The 14,241-nt window shown below is 29.6% G+C and overlaps 1 protein-coding gene and 1 pseudogene across 1 annotated transcript; one reads left to right on the top strand and one right to left on the bottom strand.

The window, feature by feature from the left end:
* The first annotated feature begins 2,570 nt into the window (after positions 1-2,570).
* On the top strand, positions 2,571-4,794 carry LOC115713098 (large ribosomal subunit protein mL101 (rPPR4)-like; annotated as a pseudogene).
* Positions 4,795-7,502: 2,708 nt separating this feature from the next.
* Positions 7,503-11,761, bottom strand: LOC115715163 (protein neprosin). Its single transcript, XM_030643983.2, has 7 exons — positions 11,357-11,761; positions 11,155-11,241; positions 10,843-11,070; positions 9,722-9,886; positions 9,065-9,118; positions 8,820-8,966; positions 7,503-7,985 (listed from the first exon to the last, which is right to left on the bottom strand). The coding sequence occupies exons 1-7, from the start codon at positions 11,759-11,761 to the stop codon at positions 7,608-7,610; spliced, it is 1,464 nt and encodes a 487-aa protein (XP_030499843.2). The 3' UTR covers positions 7,503-7,607.
* Positions 11,762-14,241: the final 2,480 nt, after the last annotated feature.

Raw genomic sequence — 14,241 nt, 5'->3', positions numbered from 1 at the left:
TAAATTCTATCTACCAACTAATTAAATATATTTATGTTGTAAGGTGGAGCATAAATTAATTAAGGTTGTAATTATAAATTAACAATAATATAAGAATTTCATTAGAAAAGAAAATAGAAGAATGTTAATTAAGAATGTTTAGAACGTGATGGAGAAATGCGTGTGAATGAATGAAGAAAAAGCAAAGAAGGTATAAGATGATCTAGATAGTTCGGGTTCACATTTCACATGAGCAGTAACAGACAATATAATGGAAGATAGCCAATTCCACAATCTTTTGATTAGGACAACTCCCCTATAGTACTATATATATCTACCCTTATTACTTTTCTACAATACTAGTTAGTTAGGGGTGGTGATAAAATAGCCGATTCAATCCACAAAGTGCGGATATCCGCACTTGTGCGAATTGGATTGGATTGGAAAATTCAAAATTCGCACTTGTGCATATTGAATGTTGATTGACATGTAAAAGTAACCGATCCAATCCAATCCACACATATTTATAACAAAATTAAAAAAATTATATATACAAATAACATTTTAATATAAAAAAAATAGTAATTTAAAAGTCTTATACATATAATACAATTATATTGTAAAATTTAATAGATAAAATGTATATTCTATTCTTATATATTTTTTCTACATACAATTTAAAATAAAATTAAATATTTTTTTTATATATACAATTTTTTTTCTTCCTTTAAATTTGTTATTTGTTATTTTATTTATTTAATGTCTTGTTGGAGACATAAAATGACTATAATTTGTTTTATTTTGTTGCTAGTTATGTGAAAAAAATATTTTTTTTTCATAAATATTAAATAATTTAATATTAAAAAGTAACCAATTCAAAGTAACCGATCCAATCCGCATTGGATCGGATTGGATTTGAGCTATTGTGCGTATTGGATTGGATCCAAAAAAAATAAAATTCGCACTTAGTGCGGATTGGATGTTGTTTTACCAGAAAATTGCGGATTGGATCGGATGAACAGTCCTAATACTACTCAATTTTGTTTTTATTTTTATTTGCAAAAATAAATTCAAGCTTACCTCAATATTTACCTAATATTTATATAACTTCTTTTTATTTTATTGACTGATACTACATTTGCTACTGTTCATTTTCATTACTTAAAAGTATTTGGGATAGGGACGGACTCACTTGCAAGCTTTATGGGGGTTGAAAAAAATTTCATTTGAAGAAATAAAAAATAAATTTTTTAATTTGATAATTATACACTACAATAATAATAAAAAAAACCCACAAATATTTTTTATAACAATTAAATTCTTACAAAATTAAATAAATTTATTAAAATTAATTATAATTTTTGTTTAAAGTAATATATATATATTTTTTATATTGACAATAAAACTACTAGATTACTATTTTATTAAGCTTAAGTTATTTTACCGTTAATTTTTTTAGGTATATATATTAGGGTGATTCTAGAATGCACCCTCTTAAAATGATGTATTGATGCATCCTCTACTTGTTTCGGTATGCAGAAAAAAAATTTAGTCTAATTTTTTTTCATATTCATGTACGTTATAGCTATTTAAGATATCCTACAAAATTTTAAGAAATTTGGAATTATTTACAATATATAAAACAATATTCAAACAGTCTATTTTACACGCGTATAAAATAAAATAGTCACGCGTGCAATACACTACTTGAACGCAATTTTCGGCGTGTTAAACTTTTCCGAATTTCTTAAAATTTTGCAAGATGACTTAAATAAGTATAATTTACATGACCATGAGAAAAAATTTGACTAAAAAATTATTTCAGATACTAAAACAAATAGAGTTGTATTGGTGCATTTTAGAATTTCCCTATATATTATATGTTGTATTTGTTGAAGTTTAGATAATGAATTTAATTATTTATTTGTGACAAATATTACGCAATAGAGTAATTGATAGTGAAAGAAGAGGAATTGGATTATACTCTCACACAGTGAAAAGGACTAATACAATAATTGTAGACATATATGTAGTACTCCAACTCCAAGTGGACAATTGTCTGAAGTATAGAAAATAGTCTAGAATATTCTTCAACTAATCTAATGACAAAGCATAATAATAACTAATTAGATAAATCTAATCCTTTCTTTGGTTTATCAATTTCTGTCGTACTACTTACAAAAATTTATAGGAAGTTGGTCACAAATATCCCTAAATTCTACTTTTGCTACATTTATGGCAATCGTATAAATGAGTATTCAATATTCATATATCTCCAACAATAAAAAAGGAAAACCATAACCATGAATTTCTTCTGTCACAATATTTTGCTTATTTAGGTTGGAAGTAGGCGCATATTTAACAGGCCCAGTTTTCAGTCTTGGAGGCCCAGTTTATGAAAAGATCTGTATTGCCCAGCCCATACGCAAGCCCAATTTGGAGACCCGGAAACAGTTCGTTTCCAGTTCCACCACGTTTGTCTTCGTCCCCTTTCGAAGGCAGCAGCAGGGGTTTGAATTGATCGATTTCATCACACACAGAGATCGAAACCCCTAATTTTGGAGAAGAAGTAGAACTGGGGATGAAGAGAAATGGCGGTTCAACTATTCAGGCGTAGCAGGAGCGTGACGAAGCGTTTAACTAAGTATCTGGACGAAGCTCTGTTCAACAGACTCTTCAAAGATGGAAGGAGCCCAAAACGAGTTTTCAAATGGGAGGTTGATGATACCCTGCTATGAAGGTATGTTATGTCCTGTTATATGAATTGGAGCAATATTTTCTGGTTTCGAAGTCCTCTCATCGTAAAATTTAAATTGTGAAAACTAAATTGGGAGGGATTCTTATACTGAATGTACATTGTTATTGTTCAAGGTTAAGCTGCAGACTATATATTGTAATGTCTGTTCAATGTACATTTGTCTCATTCATTCAATGATTTAAGATAGATTATACCTTTGTAATGAAGAATTGGGTTCATTTTTCTTTGAATAAAATATGAAGGGTTTGAGACCCTTTTCTTAGTTCCTCTTTAAGTTTTGTACTTGGTAAATTATTAATATAACAGCTCTCAGAATCAATGGAAAACAGGGGAACGAACAGGACACTCAGTGATCTGGCTCTTCATCTTATTTTGGTTGATCTACCTGAATTGTCAAAGAACCATTTGTGTTATGGTGCATTACTCAATTGTTACTGCAAGGAATTAATGACTGAAGAAGCTGAAGCTCTTATGGAGAAGATGAAAGAAATCAATCTTTCTCTATGCACTATGCCTTATAATAGCTTTATTGACACTATGAAAAGTCAGAGAAGCCTGAAAAAATACCTGCCATCATACAAGAAATGAGGGCTAGCAGTGTTATGCTGTGTGGATGTGGGCTCATGCTGCTGTCAATGACATCTATGGGGTTGAAGGGGTTATTTTGATGAGATGAAGAGGGATGGTCGAGTTGTCACTGATTGGACTACTTATGGCAAAGCTGGCTTGTTTAAGAAGGCAGAAGCTGCAGTTAAGGAATTGGAGAAGTAAACTGCACACAAGGATCTTTCTGCTTTTCAATTCCTAATTACATTATATGGTCGAACAGGAAATCTTCTTGAAGTTTATCGTGTACGGTGATCTCTAAGATTGGCATTTCTTATAATTGCTAATGTAAGCTACTTAAACATGAATCAAGTGTTGGTCAATTTAAATGACCTACCTGGTGCAGAGAAATGATTCAGGAAATGGGAATCATGGTGCTCAACATATGATAATAGTGTTGCAAATTGCTTATGCTAAAGATGGTTTACTAGACAAGGCTCTGGAGCTGAAGAAGCATGCTCGCTGAAGAGGGTCCAAACCCAATGGCAGATCTTTCTTGATTATTATTTGAAGAATGGAGATTTTAAGTAGGCAGTTGACTGCGTTGGCAATGCAATTTCCACTGGCCGAAGTAATGGTGAGAAGCCAATTCCACCTGTGCTGAAATCGTTACTACTTTAATGCAGAATTTCGAGCTAGAGGAAGATCATGTTAATGGCAAAGAAGGTTTTCTGGAGCTCATAAAAAAGGTTATAAGAAAAGTTATTGGACCTAATTCACCCTAACAAATCTAGCTTGTTAGGGGAGGATTGTCTCACTTTATTATGCGGATCAAGTATATATCACCAGCCAATGTAAGACTCTAATACGACTCCTCATGCATAGCATGGGCCATGCCAAACAACTACGAACAAATCAATACCAAAACTTGGCCCGCTCTGATAGCATATTAGAAAAGTTATTCAGCCTAACCCAACAAAATCGGTTTGAGAGATAGGTCCAATAAGGACTTAATGCTTCTACGGGAAGGACAAGTGGTGAATGGGTAAGTGTATGAAGCTAGTAAGAAGTTGTTTGAGTCAAATATGTGCTGAGTGATTTTTCTTCAATTATCTCTAAGTTTTCTTAAGTAGATATTAAATTCATGCATTCTGATGGAGAATGCCCCATTCACTAGTAAGCTCTTTCCATTAAAGTGAAGATGTTTCACCTTCCTTCATCAAGGATAAAGCTGTTTCTGACAATCATAACCTAATCAAAAGAACATAGTCAAATGATTTGTTGCAACTACACCAGTCCAACAGTTAATACTAAGTTAAACACCTCTACTTCTTGGGTGTTGCCAACTAGATTTTTTTTCTTTCTTTCTAATTCGTTTATAGTGACTTTTATTCCTTCCAATGTTGTGAAGTGGTTAGATTTAATTAATAAGACTGTCTGGGGAATGTTTGGTAGAATCTAATACTTAAATCATCATGTTTTGTAATTATCTGCATGTATTTTTTCGCTTATATTTGGTTTGGTGGGGGCTGATGTTGATTGGGCCTCCACAATGTTTCTTGGAAACAATTAGTTCAACCAAAATTCAAACCATTCATTCAATTCAATCTAAAAGTGAAAAAATCCAATAACAAAATTAGAAGTCAAGTACCCTCATAGTCATAGACATGTTGAAACTGAATGTGACAGAATAGAATATGGTGATGTCATATTTAAGATTTTATGATAATGCAAAGCAGCACAAAATGACAATAAACTGATATCATCAGTAGCAGGGAACATGGTTATTTTTTTGGTCTTGTGCTAAAAGTGATTGTCGAGTCTAGTGTACTCTTAGTCTGTTTTGAGGTTAAAAAAGAAAGTTGTCGAAGTATGTCATAAGAAAATTTGTCCATGACTTATATATCTATGATTTAAAACATAAGCATGCAAATTTAGTTTTTACCCTTAAATTAGCCGAAAGAGAGAGCTCGAAAAAATATATGACCAACCACTGAAGAAGCAATACGAGAAGTCAAAGACTCAAAGCAAAGTTAGTATTCATTGTTCAATATTGTTTTTGGTCTTTTTTGACTTCTTGTGGTTTGGAGCCAAATCCAAAAACAAAAAGAAAGGATTTAAAAAATTTGTACTATATATCTAAAACCGAAGGCAAATGAATGAATATATTGAAAAGGGTTTTGCTCAGTTCCTAAGGTTGTCGTCTTGTCGTGAATTTTCTCTGATGGAAATCATATCAACATAGTGACCAATCACTCAAAATTGGACCAAACAACCCAACATCGAAAGCTAACATATTACTATGCTCTCTTAAGTTCCTCATGACAATGAACTGTGAGCTAGTTTGTTTGTTTGTTTATGCCAAGTTAAGCTATGCATTTGAGTTCAAAAGGGTCCCCACTTCACGTAATACTGTCAGTCACAGTCAGTGATCCAATTGTGACAAGATTATTAAGCCTTCAATTTTAAGAGGGTACCAATATACCAATCAAATGAGAGAGAGAGAGAGCATCTAACAACTACTACCCCAAATCGTGTGGGACTTTCTTTTATTTTTATGGTTTGATTTTAGTTTAGCCAGACTGACATGTGTTACAAAATTCAACGGTGAGCTGTAAAAATGATTTTCCGCATATATATGTGTGGTCGGTCCAAGACAACTTTTTTTTGACCAAAGCCAAGTCTTTTATTATGTGTTCTTGTTTAATAACAGAGTATTATGGCATATATTGAATCATTACCTCAAATAATCTTAGCAAAACCATAAAAAAAAAGTATCCTCTTCTCAAGGTTTTAAAGGCCATGTTATCATAAAAGACGTGCTAATAGGAAATCTTATCGTGGAGACGTGGTCATTAATGGGAGGGTTTTTTTTTTTTTAATTATGATTATATATTTACTATAATTTTATTATGAAAAAGAATCTAATTTGATGATTGAAAGTTAAGTGTAGGTAATTTTATATAAAATGGATATTGAAATATATATGATGATAGCTAGCCATTCCTATTGGGCAACAAAGTATACTTTAAGAAAAAGATTGTTGGGAAAATTAATCATATATATGGCCGATATAGATAGATATGTATATAATTAAGATGCATATATATGAATATGATATCTCAAAGAGAGACAAGTTCATGTGGGAACACAAACCAATGACCTCAAAATGTTATCATTGCTCCAAGTATATTGAGTAGCACAAGGCTTGGTACTCTCAATTAATTGCCACTGCCACCATGAATTCATTCCTTTATATTGCTTTACACTTTATTATTTTTTTTATTATTTAACTTAAATATTAGTATATTACATTATTTTTTTTATTTTATTTATGAGAAAAAAGAAGCTATTTACTACTTCTTTCGTGCGTATATTATTATCACTAATTCTCTCTTACATATATAATTACTGAAATTAATAGTACTAGCTTAGCTACCTATAACTTGATTTCATTTTTGTCTTCTAAGGCACGTAAGCTCTCTCTTGATTAGTATGCATATTATAGGTAATTAGTTGGGACCCGTATAATAAGTTATGCAAATAATCATTATTTAAATCTATATAGCTACGAAACGTTAATTATATTGTCCCCAAGTAGTACTCAACTTTTTTGTTTTTCATTTTGTTTAATTGAAGAGCTATGGTTGCTTTTTCATAAAAAAGAAAAAAGAAAAAAAGAGCTAGGGTTGAAGGGGTAAGTAGTTTATATAAATTTGTTTGGAAATTAACAGCATTTTTTGTGCCAAACAATATATGTGACACTGAGATACGCCATGTAATTATATAAAGATATACATTATTTAATTACCGTGTTTAATTTAACTTAATTGACTATCTTCAATAACATATATATATTTTTTGTGCTACAAAAAAGAGAAAAAAAACATATAATAAATTTTGGTAACAAATTTGACCAGTGGAGGTAACTTGGGTTGCGGTTTTTACATCCTAATTTTATTGAATCAAGCACCAATTTGTTTATTTGCACGTATAAATTGAGATTATTGTTAATTTATTTTGGTGGGAAGAATAAAAAAAAACAGTAACCAATAAAATCATAAAAATAAATTCACTATTCTTTTAATTTTCCAAATATACACAAATCCCCAATGGTGGCGAAAATTAATGGATCACCTGTTAATTGAGGGGGAAAAAAAGGAAGAAGAAAAATATTGGAAAACCCCAAAACTCACCCATTGACCTAATAAATAACAACTAATAAAAAACACATATTTATATTTATATTTATAATTAATTATATATAAAAAAATAAGAAATTAATAAAGGGCAGATTCTATAGGAAATAAATATTTAGTTTCCCTTAGGGACACCTCACATTTCTTCCAGGTCCACCATAGTAAAAATAATTCCCCCACACATTATTAATACCCCCTTGTATGTCATAACAGTTTGGATGATCAGCCAAGACTTTGAGATTTGATAAAGGTACCAAGCTGTTATCCCAATCAACCACTTGTAAATTTCTAAAGTAAGAGGCTTTTCCAAAGCCTTCTCCTGCAAAGTGACCACTTCCCATTTGGGTCCCTGTGTGATAACCAGAAGCCCTTGAATTTACCACTTCACCCCCAAATTGTACCATGCTTGCATGATCCCTTAGCCGACTGAATAGAAATGATGGCCAGTACCCGACAAGAACACCCGACCCGAATTCAAGCCACCAATTTCCATGCTTCGGATCCTATATATATAAAAAAATTATTACATATTTATATATAAAAAGAATAATGATAGATAATAATTCATTTTGCCTTACTAGTTACTTCTCATGATACACGCGTATTACTAATTTTGATTATTTTTAATTATTATTTGAAATTATCATCATATATATATTTCGACAAAGCAAGCCAAGTATAATGAGGAAAAAGGGAGATAAAAAAAAAGTTGAGATGGAGAAAAAGTGATTATTCCATTGTAGTAAAGTTGAAGTTTTTGGAATTAATTTTGATGAATTTTTCATATATATAATGAAAAAGCATTCATGTATATAGTGAGGAAGATTGGTCAGGAAGTTCTTTTGGTAAGAAGAGAAGAGAATCTTGCAGAGTAGAAAAGCATGAGAATTACAGTACAATAATTGTTTGGAATTTAGTATATATATATAGTAATGCATGCGCACATATATATTGTATATATATATGGTTTGTGTGTGAATACGTATATATATATGTAACGTTTAGTGTTCATCTCAACTTTGACTAACTAGCTATATTGCATATATGTATGCAAAATGAATAAATAAAGAATATAATTAGTAGAAAATGTAGTTAATTTAAATTCAAATTTAATTTTGAATATTTAATTAACTGAAGTACGTAGACGGTAAAGCACCCAAAATTAAGTTCTTGGTTACACAATAATAATATTGTATAAAAAAGGGCCGAAACTTTGACTATATACTGATCTTATAATAAAATCTAACTTTTGTCTAAAATAGAATTGTGAATAAATAATCAAGCTTAATTAATATATATTTAATATGTTTAGAGATAATTAGTTAAATTATTATTACCTTCCAAATCAATAAGCTAATATCAAATTGTCCACCATTGTAAGATGAAGTTGGAGAAATTGCAGCTCCAATAGCAATTTTACTATTTGTCTGAACGAAGCCTGAACATAGCAAATTATAGCATCCAGTGGCTTGATATGCATCCGACTGTATGTGCCAAAATCAATAATATATATTTAATTATTTTACTAACTAAAATTAATTAATATATAAAATTACTATTTAATTAATAATTTAATACTTACCGTCCAGTAGGTAAAAAATCTAGGATAGTTGTCCCCATACAGCTCCGGACTAACCTAAAAAAACAAATTAAAAAATGATCAGCAATAATTAGTATTATATATAAGTGAATTATTTTATATACTATTTTTTTTTCTTCAAATTTACAGTTTTAATTGTTCTGATAGTTGTTTTGGTAGTTTCATATTAATTTCTAAGTAGATTTTGATTGAGATTTTGATAGCTCCCTTGGTTGGCATGTGAATTTTCATAAAAATACGAAAAAAATTCTTTTAAAGTGTAAAAGAAAAAAAAAACTCATATATATACATGACTACTATATTACTCAAATTTAATGTGTAGAAAAAAATTAATATCATTTATTTATATATACCGAGATAAAACTTATACTTACATATCTTGATAAATTATAAAGGGTAGATTGATATGGTGTTTAACATAAATTGTCTGTAATTTATTATCGGGTCAAATTTATTTTATTTTAATAATATTATAAATTAGTATTTTTAGTGATGTGAGAACATATTTTTTAAAGAAATAATTCTTAAAAGTGAAACATAAATTAATAAAATAAAAAAATTATGGCATATAGTATTTTCCGTATAAAAAAACTATTTATGTAAATTTATAGGGAGAGATGGTATTAGATTTGTAGGTACCTGCCAACCAGCTTCGATGGTATTGAGATCATCACCAAATGAACCAGAAATGACCCACAATTGTGATAAGCTGAATTCGTATTGACTTAAAACTCGAGGTGCCCACACATTTATGCTGGCTTTTGCCCCGTAATATTCTTCTCCACTCACATACCCAACTGCATGCTGCCCAAAACATATCATACATAATTACATCATTCCAATTTCTAACACATATAATTATATATATACACACTAGTTGAATGCATTTATTGGTATGCCGTACCTATACTCAAAAAAAGGAAAAAGAAAAAGAATTTTATTGAAATAAGTGCAGAGATATAATCGTTGCAGTACAGCCAACATGGCAACATACATCAAAGTTTGCATTTAGTATTATTACTAACAACAGAAGTCTCATTAATGTATTTTGAGGAGTAAAATAAGGAACAGTGCATGCCTACTCTAGGTAAATATTATCTATATATATACATCTTTTATTTTTGGTGAAATTCGAGAACTCATTTGAAACATAATTAATTAGTTTCTAACTTCAATTTTTGACTTTCATTAATCGCAAATCTATGTTTAAAATATACCCTAACTACCATTTTTATCTTCTAAATTTTGACATTATTAAATTATATCTCCTGAAATTTTCTGATTGTTCAAAACTTTTCCTAAACTATTAAAATTGTTAGATTTAAAGATTTTTGTCTAATTCTATTCAATTTTACTATTTTAGTGATTGTTTATGCACTAAATTATTATTTCTAAATTTTGATATCTACCAAATTATATCTCTCGAACTTTGACATGCAACAAATCATGCCCATAAATTATCATCCATGTTAAATTTTTTTTACTAAAAATAGACAAATATCCTTAAATCGAACAATCTCAATAGAAATTTTTCATAGCCTTAAACATTCAAAAGTATAATTTAGTATATATCAAAATTCGAGAAACAAAACTAAATATTTAGAAGAACAAGACAAAACCAAATAAAATTACTTGTTCATATTAGAAGAAAATAAAAAAGTAGCACTTACTAAATTTTTGTTAAAGACTGTTTTCATGGGATTGAATTACAACTTAATTATTTTTAAAAAATATAATTTAAGAAGTAATTAATTAATTACCTCGTGGCCATTGCTGCCTGAATCTCTTCTAATATGTTTTCTAAGTTTCTTTCCAAATCTTCTAACAGAGCTAGCTCTTAGCATATCATGCTCAGTTGTTCTTCTTATTGGAATTGTTCCTTCTGGGCATGATTCTCCTGATAAACTCCATAACTGATAATTTTCATTTTCTGACTCCATATCATTAAAATGATGATCTTTTTGAGTTTTTGGTCTATCTGGTGGATCCTGAAATTTATACATTCAAACAATTTATATACATATATTGAAATTTAATTAAACACTGAATATTTATTATTACTATTTAATTACCAATGGCTTTTGTCCTTTCAACTGAGGATGGTCAAAAGCTGGTTGTTGATGAGACAAAACACAATCTATAATATCACCATCTGGACTCTGAAAAAATATCAAATTCAGTATTATTATTATTATTATTATTATGAAGAAAAAAAAAACAGAGCATAAAAAAACAGGGGAATTAATTAAGTGAGAGTGAGAAAAAGAAAAATGCCTGAATTGTCTTGAGTGGAGACTTGTTGATATTTTTGAGACGAGCCTTTATGAATTTCATTTTGAGTAACTCTTGTTCTGGCCGTAATCTAGTCTGATTGGCTTGTTGTAAAGAAGAAGAAGAAGAAGAAGAATGGACTGAACCAAGAAGAAGAAGAAGAGGAAGAAAGAATAATAGAAGAGTTGGAATTGGTGAGATTTGATGATGATGACACCAACTTGAAGCCATGTTTGAAGATTTTGGTGGTGTTGTTTGTTTGCTTGGAGCTTTTTGTGTTTGTTGTGTACATTGGTGTTGTCTTCTTCTGTAATCAAAAGTACAAAACTTGCATGTATTCCTAGATTTTGTCATCAATGAAGATAATTCATCAACACCTCTTCCAACCATATCCATATTCCAATACATTATTATTTTGAGAAAAAAACCAAAACCCAATTTTACAATATCTCACTCTCTCACCATTTCCAAAGCCTTTTTCTTCTTCTTCTTCTTCTATTTCTTGTTTGAAGTACCCCAGAATAAACACTACCTTGATTCCTTCGATCCCTTTTGCTTTCTTTCTCTCTGTTCACTCTCTCCAACCTTTCTTTCTTTCTTCTCTTCTCTTCTATTCTAATACTTTGGTGTTTTATGTTCTGACAACTTAATAAACTTCTGAGCTTTGAGCTGATTAAAATAATCACCAAATGGGGTTGGGTTTTGTTAAAGTTTTATACATGTGGGTGTGGAGCTATAAATGCTTTCCTTTGGGTAGTGATGGAAATCATGCTCGAATTTTTAAATGTGAAAACAAAAAATATTAGAGAGAGGAGAGAGAAAGAAAGAGAGAGAGTTTTATGTTTCCAGTCTCCAATACAAAGACTGAAACTTTAGCTTTTTTGTTAATTTTATAGGGCAAAATGGTACTCATAATGATATTTAGTTATATTCTTTACTTTGGTTCTGAGGACAGATTGGAATTACACTTGATTCTGGGTTTCCAAAGTTCTTTGCTTTAAGCTCTCTCTTTCTCACTTCCCTAGATGTTCTTTGTGTCAGCAACTCAGTTTTCATTTTCTTCAAATTTTTTTACCTTCTAAACCCAACCTACTTTCATTTCATATATATGAGTTTTCTCCATACAATTCTTAATTAATAACCTCTCATTTATTTTATCTTAAGAAAAAAGACATTAATTAAAGATTGACTTGTAATATAGTTATATAAGATTAAGTGTTGATTTTGGCTGGGCCATAGCCATTGACAGTCCAATTCAAAGACATATATTTGGTCAAAATTGGACTCACTTTTTTTTTCCAAAAAACAAATAATAATTGAGAATTATTATTTATCCAAGTAAGTAAACTAGAACTTTTGAAAGGTGTCGTTTTGTGGAAGTGAGCCAATTAAATTTGTGTAATTGGGGGATTTTTGGCACGCGCAACCTGGTTATGTGCACTAATTAAGTGCATGCTTATACACAAATCCATGCATGTCTCTCATGCGTATATTATGGGGCTTAATCTTGATTTTCCTTATTCACAAACTACGTCTTCTTAATTAACTATCACTGTATAATAAACAATTACACTAAGTAAACTGATTAATTTTTTCAACAATTAATTACCTTATTCAATGACATGAAAAAGTTCTACCCATATATCTTATCCTATTACCCCTATTATTGTTTACAGGTAACGAGTATAGGGTACTCACCAGTAAATCTTACCCTGATAAATTTTTTAAAAAATAATTTAAAAAATCGATAAAATTTATTATTTGTAAAATTATTAATGAAAAAGTATAGTTATTAACAATTAAAATAAAGCATTATATAATTATTTTAGAATTTTATATTTCATGTATTTTTTAAATATGAATAAAATGCACACTACTGAAATATATATATAAAAATATAAATATATAATTGGGTAGGCTACACCTATATACTATTCTTACTCTATACTTGTATGGGATAATACATGTTTTCATACTCTTATCCTACCCTAAATCCTAATTTAGCAAAAAGAAAAAAGTAATATTCTACCCATATGAGTAGAGTACCCCCGGTAAATAGATTTTCGAGTAAAATTACCATCCCTATATTAATTATAGGGATATGATTTTGTCCTGTAATGTACTTTTACGGAATGTATTTCGTGGTACATTAGATGAGTCTCAGGGTACATTAAATGAGTGTCAGGGTACGTTTCTACTTTTTAACCCTAATTACCCTAGATCAATCTCAATCGTCAGATTAAGTAACTCCCTCATCTAACGGCTTAATCTGACGGCTGCTGTACATCACGGATTACAATCCGTAAAAGTACAATAACGGAACAAAATCATATCCCATTAATTGTATAACTAGTTGATACGGAATTTACAATATAAAAGAATACTATTCATCACTATAAATATAGTATTCTAGTGAATATTTTTTTGCACATTATTACTAATATTTATTTTATATACATTTTTGCTACACAGCCGTAATCAAATAGATTTTGTAAGAATATATGAAAATTTTCCGCTGGATGCAGCCAATTCAGCCATGCATGTGTATAAATTATTCAATTGTACTTCTTTCTTATATCTAATTTTCTCAATAAATTTTGATTTGTTACATTTTAAATATATTTTTATTAATTACAAATAATGTACTTTTACAAGAAAAGTTGAAGCATATGGGGGGTAAAATTCATTAATAAAAAATGTTTTGAATAAGGAATTAATATAGTCTTTAATAAATAAGAATTTGATTAATTTTTTTCAATTATTTTAGTTTTATAATTTGTTGAATCTAAAAGATTGCCACCTGTAGTGTTAGCATTAAATTCATCATCTAGAAAAATACTGCTACAAAACTGAAAAACATGTGTGAAAGAAACAAATAATTTTCAACA

Source organism: Cannabis sativa, chromosome 4 (genome assembly GCF_029168945.1).
Source record: "Cannabis sativa cultivar Pink pepper isolate KNU-18-1 chromosome 4, ASM2916894v1, whole genome shotgun sequence".
Classification (NCBI taxonomy): domain Eukaryota; kingdom Viridiplantae; phylum Streptophyta; class Magnoliopsida; order Rosales; family Cannabaceae; genus Cannabis; species Cannabis sativa.
The sequence above is the reverse complement of the archived record's forward strand: the minus strand, read 5'-3'. Positions and strand labels throughout refer to the sequence as shown.

Coding starts and splice junctions, on each gene's coding strand:
- LOC115715163 (XM_030643983.2), bottom strand. CDS start 11,761: ATGTATTGGAATATGGATATGGTTGGAAGAGGTGTTGATGAATTATCT. Junction 9,887..10,842: donor CAGGCAGCAATGGCCACGAG/GTAATTAATTAA, acceptor TGTTTTGGGCAG/CATGCAGTTGGGTATGTGAG. Junction 8,967..9,064: donor GATTTTTTACCTACTGGACG/GTAAGTATTAAA, acceptor TGGCACATACAG/TCGGATGCATATCAAGCCAC.